The following is a 12,806-nucleotide window of genomic DNA, read 5'->3' as shown; positions in this document are numbered from 1 at the left end:
CTCCCTCCCTCCCTCCCTCCCTCCCTCCCCCTCTCTCTCTTTCTCTCTCTTTCTCTTTTCTACTATCCTAGTTGGCTTTTTCTCGTACTCATTTATTTAACATTCCCTGGACAGTTTTACGTAGAAAATTCTTCGTGAACTAAAATTCTTTCGAGACTGATACTCTCCGGAATTGCTGGAACGTAGGACGGTAGCGAATATTGTGTGCTCGACGGAATGCACAGTAAGACGATAACAGCAAGTCATAACGCAATGAAATAAATGGCCTGTAACCAGGCAATCGCGATCGATTATAGCATAATTGACTTGCTAAAAATTGCACAAATATGTAAAGTGTTTTCTATTTACATGCAAAAATTTGAAATAAATACTATTAAACACTACACTATTCTGATTCGTACCTTGTTCTGTCAACGTTCATTCCCGCTAAGCGAAGCTACAAAGGATATCACATCTCTTTTTCAGAGGAAGAAGACAACTATTTCCAACACACAGACCAGTTGCACTAACATCGCCAACATCCTAATTCCACAACTTTAAGGAGACACACGTAGAGCAACGGATTTCCTCTGCGGCAAATTTTCGAAAGTAACGAGTAATCACACCAGTGAGAGACGCAAAAGAAGGACAATGACATCGTTATCGTTGTCGGCGTCGTCATCGTCGTCGTCGCAATTAGTGGTAATTACACGCGTCTAAATCCAGCACGCGGAAATCACAGAATTCGACTTCGCTTCTTGACTCCTCGACTTCACCGAGAGAATCGCTCTCTCCTTTCTTTCTTCCTCTTCCTCTTTCCCTCTCCAGAGTGCCGCAAATCCTCCGGACTGTCGGATCAAGAAGTACCAGCCAGTTAATTAGCTTAACGTCTATGAATTACGGGCGAAATTTCCTCGAGAACTTGTCTCCCTTTCCTTTTCCCAAAGGGAGAGGGAGGGACAGAGTGGAAGGAGTAGGAAGAAAGGAGAAATGACGCCGATGGGCTCGCACGTAAACCATTTCTATCGAGTCACCTCGCCACAACTGAGATGCTGGACCATTTGTTGTAACTTTGCAATCTACATACATGGTGCACGCGGTCGTCACGGTCTCCTGCATAATGTATAGCTGGACAAATGTGTTTAACGTTGTCTCACTTTCCTCATGAAATGCAAAATTCGGCGAAATTTCCGAACAGATCAAATTAAATGGGTTTAATACAATTTGTTTAATACGATCTATTATTATGGATTGATATAATTGTCTAATAGTATAATAATTGGAAAGATAGTTTGTATTTCTGTTCACATAATATTGATACTGATATATAAACGTAAATTTTCGAACAGACCGAATAAAGCGGTTAATACAATTACACAATTCATTAAATATGATCTATTATAAATTGATACAATTATCTAATAGTACAATTAGAAAGATATATACGTTGTATTTTATATACATAATATTAAAATATGTACGTAATCCTATTAATTAATTTAAAAAGTAATAAATTTATTTTTAAAATGACGAAATGAAATAATATATACGTCCCAGCGCAAAAAAATTGCAAATTTAATTCAATACAAAAAGAAAATTAAATTATGTAAAATTAAGAAGATAAAAAAATCAACAAAAGTGAAATTGAAAGACATTGATAAAAATTTATCTTATTTTTGATCCTTGTTTTTTGTTACAAATATCGATATTTCTGTACTAATAATCAATCCCAAAATTATAGATTCAATTTCTATCGTATCTCATTTATTAATTTAATTTCTATTTCATTTATAATCGTTTTAATATTTATGATGAATTATAGTTAAAGGAATATCGAATTCAAAATTTTGTTTGATTTAAACTAATTCGTCTATTCTTGAACAATCTCAGATGTATCTAAAAAACGGCACAAGATATAAATAGATATTCTAAAATATACCTATGTTATTTGGCATAAAACAAGAAAATTCTATTATTTATGCTAACATTTAAATTAAAGTTAAAACTATGAAATTCAAATTTATTTTATGAATTGAAATAAAAAAACATAATTTTTCACAATTAACAAAAAGATTAATTTTTTTTCTATTACATTCTCTATACCAAAAAATAATAAACAAAAGCAAGATGCATAATTTTGCAACTCATAAAAAATATTGTTAATAATAAATAAAATAATATATCAGGAAAATGAAAAGCTTATAATTTGCTTGTTTATGTACTGTTTATGTGCGATACTGAAACAAGCAAATTAGGAAAAATTCGAAAAAGTCATATCGTTACAATTCGAAAGATAAAATGAAGTCATAACCCGTATAAAGTTGATCCCCCTACATTTGAGAAAATCAATTTTCTATAGCTCATTCGATTGCTCATCGTTTATATACACTTTGAATTTTCGTTTGCACACTTCTAGTAAGAAAGTTATTAAAAAAATAATTTTAGGAGGACTAACTTAACACTAGCCCCCCAACTTCGAGCAAATTGAATCGAAAAGAGCATAGTCGATAGATTTTCGTTTGCACATTTCGAAACAATTCAATTTTTTATTCGCACACCTTTAGTTAAAAAGATATTCACAATCGAGAAGGATCGAAAGTGGCAAATAGGTTCGAATTGTACCTACTCAAAATAACATGAATCGATAGTTTCTCGTTTACATTTCGAAACAAGTCGATTTTTCGTTTATACACCTTCAATTAAAAAGTTATTTAAAAAACAATTTTGGGAGGAGCTAACTTTATACCAATAAATAAATACGTTTGCCTAGCTGCCCTCCCTCCCTACTTAACCAAATCTTAATGAATAAATTATATAATAATGCTATTTATGCACTCTCAAAAATTTTTGCGCTCATTTAGTTCAGCTAAAAAATATTTTTGGGGGGTTGAGTAGGCTGTTAATCAGCCTTCTCCACGTGTTAATAACAACCGATATGGAAAATCAAATACATAGGATTTATGTGCTACTTATGTGCTACTTTTATATTCACATAGTTTTAATTTTTGCGCTTCATCTTTTAAAGCATTTCCCTCTTGGAGCAAACAGTCATATTCATCACTAAGTCGGTTAAAATTGCAAAATTACACTACCTAATAAAGGTGTGTAAACAAAAAATCGATTTGTTTCGAAATATGCAAACAAAAACCTTTTAAAAAAAAATTAACGATTGCTATTTTGAGCATAGGTACGATTCGAACTTAATGCCGACTCTTTTCGAAACTTTTACTGTTAATAACTTTTTAACTAAAGGTGTGCAAACGGAAAATCGAATTTTTTTCGAAATGTGCAAACGAAAATCTATCGATTATGATTTTTTTTCAATTTGCTCGAAATTGGGGAGCTAGCTAGTGAAGTTAGCCTTCTTTCAAAATTCTTTTTTTAATAATTTTCTTATTAAAAGTATGCAAGAAAAAATTCAAAATGTGCATAAATGTACAAACGATGAGCAATCGAATGAATTATGAAAAATTAATTTTGTCAAAAGTTGGAGAGCCAATTTCACACGGCTGAAGTCGGACCGTTACCTAACGGCTATTTCTTAAGTTCGTAAATACGCTGCGAGTGAAAGCGCGATTCAATATTTAAACGGTTCCGCCATAATACACCGACAGTGGTTAGAGCGCGGTTTGTTGCTGAACTGCAGTGCTGTCATAAATTGAACTTTCTGCCATTTGTGTTTGTTGCATCTCTTATATTAAATAACCGTGAGAGAGAAACTCCGTGATTGCTGCTCCTAATAGTAAATCCAGTTCGACATACAAACATTATGATATTCAACACGGAAAAGAGAGAGAAGGACAGAGGGAGCATCTTTTATGAATGTTTCAATTGTTATAAGCATTATCATTGTAATTGCTTCGTAACAAAAATTTCTCACTTCAGAAAATACTTTAACATTATTTTTCATATGTTTCATTGGACGTAGTAGGATATATAAGAGAAAATACTTTATTAAAAGTAAAAATAAAAAATGACCTATGTGATATAAAAAGAAGAATGCCTAGTGACTCGAAATACTAGTAAACAGAATTAACTTTCTTTCTTGATGAAGATCACAAATTTCTATCTTAAAAAAAAGAGAGACAAAAGCAAAGCAAGAGAAACAAGATATATTCGCATTAATTAATATGTATAATTAATAAAGTAAAATAATTTCGCAACACGCATGCGATTCATACGAGCTAAGTTATATGTTGAATTAGTCTCATGACCACCATCTCTTTAATCGGATTCAGGTACCACTGACCTAACAAGGACATACCGAGAACGTGCGGGCGGCATACTGGCAACTTTGTCCGCGATCGCTTTACGAGCAGTGTGTAGGAGGTTCACGTATTCGCCAATTTCGAAATGCCATTTGCAAGAGGTCATATAATAGTAACGTACTCGGAGATATTTCCGCCTGTATTGTTAAATCGCACAAAATTCTTTAACCACTGTAGAATTGTGGAATCCGGAATTTTTAATTTTTCAAGAGTTTCAAAGACATTCCTTATCTCGATTTAGAACGGACGTTCGATGATGATCCCGATATTTCAGCAAACTCTTTGGATGCTCAGATTCCGTATCGATCTCTTTTCGTCTTTGCACGGAACACACTGCGAGCGAGGGAAGAGTGTGTACCGAGGTAGAGAGGAGTTTGCTTATAGAACTCATACTCACCTATCGAGCGTCTTCAGATTCAAAATCAGGGGTTGCTTGGAGTCGGTGACGTCACGACGTATCCGGTTGCGATGTCGTTTCAAGGCTACGGTGTCATACATGGCTGCCTCGTAATACCTGATATACGAGCGCGTGATATCTGAAAAGTACACAATCAGGAAAACGGATGTTTTATTAGTGACTGTCTAAGAAAAATGCATTGCGCAAACGGTAAATCGCGAGTCACGCGAAGATGAGTTGCGTCGTAAAAATGCATTTGTATTAGATGTGACCACAGGCGTGATTGAGAAGGCGAAGCGTTCATGATTCTCAAATAAATAAAAAGAAATCGTTCCATTAACTTTCTTTTTTATAAAACGAAGAAAAAGGAACGCGACATAAAACTCATTTGAAAAACTTATGTTATTAGTGTTAGTAGACTTTTTTTCCTTACAAACAAGTGTACAATTATAAATGCAAATTTATCTTTAAAAAATACTTTTTAAATTCCTTTTTATGAAATGTTAAAGAAATTTCTATTATAGCTAAAGAATAATAATTTTATATCCTTATTGAGAGTTTTTAATAATACAAAGTCAAAGAAAAACGATCCAGACTAGTTTTTCTAACATATCGCAGTTTCTTTTTTACATCATAGTTCTTGAGTTCTGCCACATGATATAAACGCACCTTAAACGCGTGTATAATTCGCGCTTGATTGCTCACAGTGGGAAAAAACGCGATGACTATACTAACTTTTTTATGTACTAAGATCATTGTAAAATTAAGTATAATATAATTTATATATATCACGAAAAATAGAAATAGATTTTGACATTTTCATATCTTGTCTTCATATTTAACTTTTAAGTGAATAGGTGATCACAGCACCCCCATACATAGTTATTTTAAAACCTTATTCTACAAAAAGAAAATAAAAAGTATCGTCTAGAAGGCCTTAAAGTTCATTATTTTTATATTCTTCTATCTCCTAAGAATATAAAAATAAATTTAACTCTATACATATTCTATGAAAAAATATATATCTATAAAAATAAAATTTGAGGTATTCTAATTTCACCTATTTCTCTACCTACTAAAAGTTTAAAATTAGAAACTATAATTTATTTCTGATCTCTATCACAATCTCAATGGAATGTAAAATCAAGCAGTTTATTAAATATATTAAATATGATAATAAGTAATATTGAATAAACACATTCATATTTACGGAACTAACTCCTAATTCTGAATGTTTACATGTAATATATTAATATGTTTATAAAAGTACAAACTTTCACTAATTCTACATAATATCCATATTTATTGCAAATTAAAATTGGATAGTTATATTTAACATCGAGTATACAAAAATATTTATCCTTTCATTTAGAAATGCAATCTAAATTTTAATCATAAAAAAAGTATCAATGAGAATAAATTACAAAATTAAAAATGAACTTTTTTAAAATTTCTTTTTTTAACTATTAAAATAAGTCTCAGATGATTCATTAAAGTATCCATTGAAATATTTTGCCTTTTAGCAATGACAATACTTGCAATATTTATAAAACTATAGTTATATACGTACTCTTTCATTGGATTTCCTGTTGCTAATATGATTTTATATCAAAGATCTTCTTTCACTCTATCAATTAAATCTATTCACTTCAGATGCCGATGTCTCATTGCAAAAGCGCTGCAAAATCAATTAATTTACTTTCGCGCATATATACACAATGTGAAATATTACACTCACTTCGTGAAAACTCTTTTAGTATTTTAGGATGAAAAGATCACGGAAATTTTAAGAGGAAACGAATGCTCGAGCATTCACCACGACCACTCGGCCGAGAGAGCTCCTCAGAGACGCGTTTTCAGATCTCGGACAAGTGCAGCAGCCGAAGTGCACTTGTTTTGCGTCCACTTTACCGAGAAAATGCACACACATTAATCATCAGTCCTGTCGCTGGATTTCAATATAATAAATTTTATAATATTCCGATATTTTTATAGTAATTATACACACACACACACACACACACACACACACACGCACGCACACACACACACACACACACACACACACACACACACACACACACACACATATATATATATATATATGCAAAAGCAATCCACTAATACAGAAAAATTTTAACGGCACGCACTTAAAGAGCTTAAAAATCAATACTGTTTCACGCAAAAACAAAAATTGAAGAATTCAACGAATATTTCAGAAAAAATAAAATTTATTCGGTATAATTTTATTAATTATATTATAATCGTAACGCAGCGTTATTTAGATACATATGAGTGCACAAAAAAATATATAAAAGAGAACTCTCAAGTGAGAATCTAGATCAGTAATTTTTTCACGATATAATATGACGGCATTGTAGAAAGTATAAGATAGACTATGGAAGTCTATATACTCTACAATAAAGAATCGAATGTTGTCGCCATATTAGTCCAGTCAAATATCCAGACTTGACTATCTTACTTAAGGGTTTCTGATTATATATTAATATGCGTGAGATTCTGTGTGGCTCAACAACCGTTTGAAAAGTTAAAACTCGGATTCAATCTAGTCACTCTCGAATCCAGCTACCTGCGCCCTTTTTTCCCACCGTAAAATATCTACACTGAAAGAAAAGATTGGTTACTGCAACAACTTTAATAATAAAATATGGGATTTTTACATGGCTGCAGCAACTAGTTTTGATCGTAACAGCAAATTTTTAGTTGTGTTAACCTATTCGCAATGTCAGTATATGATTTCGATAGCTATGATTCTAATGCAACTAAAAATTTGCTGCTACAACCAAAAACTGGTTGCTGCAGCCATATAAAAAATGCTATGCCATATTTTACTATCTAAATTGTCACAGCAACCAATCTTTTTTTTCTGTGTAATTATTTTCCTCCAGAGAATGAAAGATGAGTAAAAAAATCGTTATTTGTCATTCAATTTAATAACTTTTTGTTATTGTTTTATTCTTTGTAATAAATCTTAGCGTTGTTTCACGGTTTGTTTACAGCTATCAATTACTTTTCCCATACTTTTCGATTTTTGTACTAACCGCGCGATGAATTTAAGGAATCTAAAACACGACTACATATTACATGGTATATCTATATTTTAACGAACGGACATTGAACACGTAATTTAAGCAACTTTCGAAGTAAATGGCTCGAATGATCAATGGGGCAAGGCTAAGTGCAATTTATGTCACGTGTTTCCAGATCACAATTAGAACACCGTTTAGGATAGCGTACCATTGTTTCGGTAAATACTACCGATCGAACGATCAGAACACAAAAGGAACACGCTGGACAAAGGCGAGTATCGGACTTTAAGGCTACTACCGAAGCGGATGGACCCCTTCGGGACATCGACCGGCGCGGATTTCGATATAAGTCATCCGGAGACTCCCACGTGGGTATACGATCGCCACTAAACCAATATTTTTTCAATTTAAACTTTACTAAATCAAACGACTCGACAATTTTTCAGATATATCGTACATATTTAATATCTTATATAATATTATATAAATATAAATATTATACAAATGGCTAGAATATTAATATTTTATAATATAAGATTTTATAATATTAGGTGTAGTAAAAAGAAATCCATTATTTTTGCATGAAATTGAATGGAAAAATAATGGATTTTTTTTTACTACACCTAATATAAGAAAATAAATGAGCATTAATTTGTATATTTATATATTCTGTTCTAAAATATTAATTTACTTAAAAATAAATACAATAATATTGACAAATATATAAAAAAAATTAATATTACAATTCAAATATTTGAGAACACTGATATTTGAAATATTAAAAATATTTGAATAAAAATGACAAGATATATTTCGAAAAATGAAGGAATCAAATATTTGTTAAATAAAACCTTCTAAATTAACATTATGAGTATTTCTGAATATTACAAAAATAACAATGCATAAAAAGTGTAACAGACCTTTTTTTATTCTATTAGATTTAACTAATAATTCTCTAAAAAATAATCTTGATTTTTGATTTTCCATCAAAAAAATCAAATAATCACACGCGAAAAGAATTAGTACGTAAAAATTCAATTTTTCCCAATTCGATCTCAAATTCGACATGTACTCTCGATTTGAAGACACAGATCCAGCATACGAATTTTGGGGACACCGAGTCAATTTAACTTTACCGAATAACAAAGAGAACCAAATGTGACTCACCTCTATATGGAGGTGCGGGATGAAGGGGAGACGCGTCGACGACGGCCATCGGAATCCAAACGGGCAGCAGTAACAGCACATAGAAAATCGAACACGTCGTGATGGACCATTGACTCCTGCCCCCCACTGTCGCGGCAACCGCGGAGCGCATCGCGGGCCCGCGGGCCCCGTAGTGGTGCCCCGTATGGCCCTCCGTCTCCTCTTCCTCGTCCTCCTCCTCCTCCTCCTCCTCCTCCCCTTCTTCACCCACGGCCAGGGCCGCAACGCGCATGGGCCCGATGTTCCGTGCCCCGGCAACGACTAATGGCGCTATCTGCCTTTCGTCGAGGAGTCGACCACCACAACACTTTGCCAATCACCTACCAAGATCATTTCTCCGTCCTTCTTCTCTGATCGTTCTCTCCCTCTTTCTCTTATCCCTCCTGCCTTCTCTCTGCCGCCCCTTTCTCTCCGCCACCTCCTCCTCGTCTTGATCCGTAGGTCGCTCAACCTTTCGACCCCTCTGCCGTCTCCACCACCACCGCGTCTCTCTTCGCTTTCAGCCTTCCTCTTTTTTTCTTCTCTTTTTCAGTCGGTTCCACCTCGCTTTACCTTCGACGGCAGATCGACTCCTCCTCGTCGTCCTCTTTCCTCTTCGACGTTCACCACCTCCGAGCGCCACTCTCCGGCCGATCGATCCTGTTGACAAGAAATGTGCGAATTATCGCAAGTGCTACGAATATGCAACATTATTTTGCGAAATCAAACATACTAACAAAGTTAAATTAGAGCAGTGCTTTTGCGACCGCGAAACTTGCTGCGTTACGAAATTACATGCTTGTTTTCATGCACAAGGAAGTGATAAGGGTAGCCGAGCGTTATTTTTTTTTACATCGTAAAACTAAACTTGTAAACTGTAAAAGTTTGAGACGTGGAGGGGGCAAAGGGGACCAAGATAGAGTGTTGTCGACTCGGCAATTGCGGCTAGAGAATTATTCGTACAAGCGATCTCATATAACGTGGCATGTTAATGGTATATACTCCACAAGGGAATGCACAAACAACTCTGCGTTACATTAAATAAAAATCTTTAAAAATATTCCAAACATTATAACCTAATAATGTGTACATTGAAAGAAAATCTTAAATCTTAATACAATTTCTTTGAATAGTACTTATTATGTAAACGTTTATTTACAGTAAATAAATATTTATTACAGAATAAAAATGACAGTTAAATCAAATTAATGATTTTTGTATCAAATATATCAAATATATCAAATATATGTTTATACTTAATAAATATTTACTTAAAATTATTAAAACAAATATTTATTATAATTTAGTTTTTTTCAGTGTATAATATTAATAATTTAGCAAGAAGCGACAGTTTTTATATCAATTTTATATCAACGCAATATGAAAATTTAATTTATATAAATACGAATTTTTACAATATTTACAAAATTTCATGAGTTGTTGCTGATTTACTCGTTGAATAGTAAACAGTTTGATTACTCGAGATTATTTCTGGTAGTATAATCTCATTTCATTTCCTAATTCCATTGCAAAACTGGACGTCAAATTCGTTTATATTGTACATAACAATGCAGGTGAGATTATTAATGAGTAACAACAATTAAAAATGCTCGTGAAATACATCAGTTTTGCAGCGCGCAAACATTTTGCATTTTTCATGGAAAAAGTTTTGAAACATGTAAATGAAACGCGCGACTGGTATGAGAGTGACTTTCGTATCGTTAATACTCAACGGACGAAACTGCTTTATGTCTCTGGAAATGGTGATTTCACTGGTTGAAATATAATTAACAACAGGCACTTCGGATCAGAGATGTACGATTCATTCACTAAAAATTGATTTTTAAAAAAAAAAGATCGTTTCGGAAAAAAATCCTTTTTGTAAAAAAAAAAGAAACAATTCTTTACAGAGATCGGTTTTTAAAATAGTCCTTTTTAGTTAAAAAAATCAATTTTTTGCAAAATAGATCGATTTAAAATCGCTAATATTATTTGGGAAGATCGATCTTTTGAAAATTGGAACACATATCTCTATCTCGGATATATTCGGCGTTAGTCCTTTACATTGTGAGATCATAAAAAAATATACATTTCACGAGTTTGTTTTCTAAAAGTGAATTCAGTGCTATACTTATAATTGATCTAATCATCAGTGAATATTTATTGTTTTTCAGTAATGATACACTTTCAGTAATGATACATTTTTAGAGATTATGATTTTCTGCAGATCGAATTGCATTGCAGGTAATCATAATCTCTAAAGTGAATTAATATGTTATTACGAAAAAACAGTAAATATTCGCTGATGATTACATCAGTTATAAGTATATATAGTACTGAAGTTAGTAATAATACGCTGATTCTCTTTTTCAAAGAGTGAATAATAATAGTGTCCTATTATAAATATTAGAGAATTTAATTTTTCATTTATCTATCCAGAAATAATGTATTTTTTTTTAATTGGTTATCAATTTTATATTTAATTAAATTTTGTTCAACAATCTTAAGTAACGAATGTGTTAATTATTCTCATTGATGATTCCCGTTTTTTTTTTTATTTACAAAACTATATCGGAATAAACTCAGAAATATGGAACGTTGTATTTTACAAAAATGTCATGAAGTACAGAGGTAATAATCAAAAAACTAATACATGATGAAAAAAATTAAAAAATTTTAATTCAATATACATAATAAAATTGTGTAACTATCATTTATTTTATTTTGAATCCATTGCACTGTTAGATATCAAAGGGACAATAGTAAATCAATCCTTTGAGTAAAATGACATTTATTATTTTTTACTTCCATGTATGTCAAAATATAATATAGATCTATTTCTGTAGTTTGCAGCTTGATTTCAAAATAAACAATTAAAAATAAATATCTATATTCTATATTAACATTATTAATGTATGTACTTAGTAAACAATAAACTAAGTTCTCAATTAAGTTTGATTTAAATGTATTTCTTAAATTAAATTATTTAATTTCATTGTTTTAGTTAAATTAACATCCTGAATACGATTAATGGCAACCTATACATGAAATAAATAATGCATGAATAACATTAGCTAACAAGTTTAATTGAAAATAATCTTGTTTATTCAACAACAGTATTAATATCACACATAACTTATTAATATTTATAAAAAAACAACATATCTTATTAAAATTAAATATCTTATTAAAACAAGAGAACCTGATATATTTATTTCACTAATAATTTTATGAAATAATAACAAGATTATTTTCAATTAAACTACTGGCTAATGCTTAGCATGTGTAATGTTAATATACCATACTTTTTTATAAAAATAATTTTAATTAATTAACATTAGTATAATTTAACATTATGAATTTAGCGTGTACAGGGACAGAACGATTACAACACTCTTTTCTTTTCGATGGATTTCGGAATACAGTCTTTTTACGAAGCAATTGATTCTTATCGTTCTACAATAGGTCGCAAAGTAAGCTGTAAGAAATTGACCAATCACACTAAACACAAACACTTGATGACAAAAATAATTGACTATAATTGATTAATTTCTTATAGCTCGCGACTCTATTGTAAAATAAGCTTTATGGATGTAACCATTCAATCGCTTTACGAGCAAGGCTGAATTCAGAAACTCATCGGAAAACAAATTTTGCAACAATCTATCCACGGCTGTACAACAATGACTACATTCAGCAGAGAAAACTAATTAATTAACACTTAGTGATTTAATATGATTGATTCCTACCTTAATTCCTACTAGATGCAGCGAAGAACTAAAGGCAAGAATTAATCATATCAAAGAATCATTAAGCGTTAACTGATTTAATTTCTTCTATTGAACGTAGCCAATATTTGGCATGCGAAAGAACGTTCATTTTTTTTTCCGTAAAAAACTCAATCTAACAACCTCGAAAAAAAATTTA

At 31.8% G+C, this 12,806-nt stretch overlaps 1 protein-coding gene across 1 annotated transcript in view; it reads right to left on the bottom strand.

The window, feature by feature from the left end:
• The window catches only part of LOC108694876 (disintegrin and metalloproteinase domain-containing protein 10), an 88,029-nt gene that overhangs the window by 45,263 nt on the left and 29,960 nt on the right, over positions 1–12,806 (bottom strand). Inside the window, exons 4-5 of the mRNA XM_018204567.1 lie at positions 8,862–9,539; positions 4,645–4,783 (exon numbers count right to left, since the gene is read on the bottom strand). Coding sequence (XP_018060056.1) covers positions 4,645–4,783; positions 8,862–9,132 — 410 coding nt within the window. The 5' untranslated portion in view covers positions 9,133–9,539. The remainder of the gene's footprint in view (positions 1–4,644; positions 4,784–8,861; positions 9,540–12,806) is intronic.

This window comes from Atta colombica, unplaced genomic scaffold (genome assembly GCF_001594045.1).
Source record: "Atta colombica isolate Treedump-2 unplaced genomic scaffold, Acol1.0 scaffold125, whole genome shotgun sequence".
Lineage (NCBI taxonomy): Eukaryota > Metazoa > Arthropoda > Insecta > Hymenoptera > Formicidae > Atta > Atta colombica.
The sequence above is the reverse complement of the archived record's forward strand: the minus strand, read 5'-3'. Positions and strand labels throughout refer to the sequence as shown.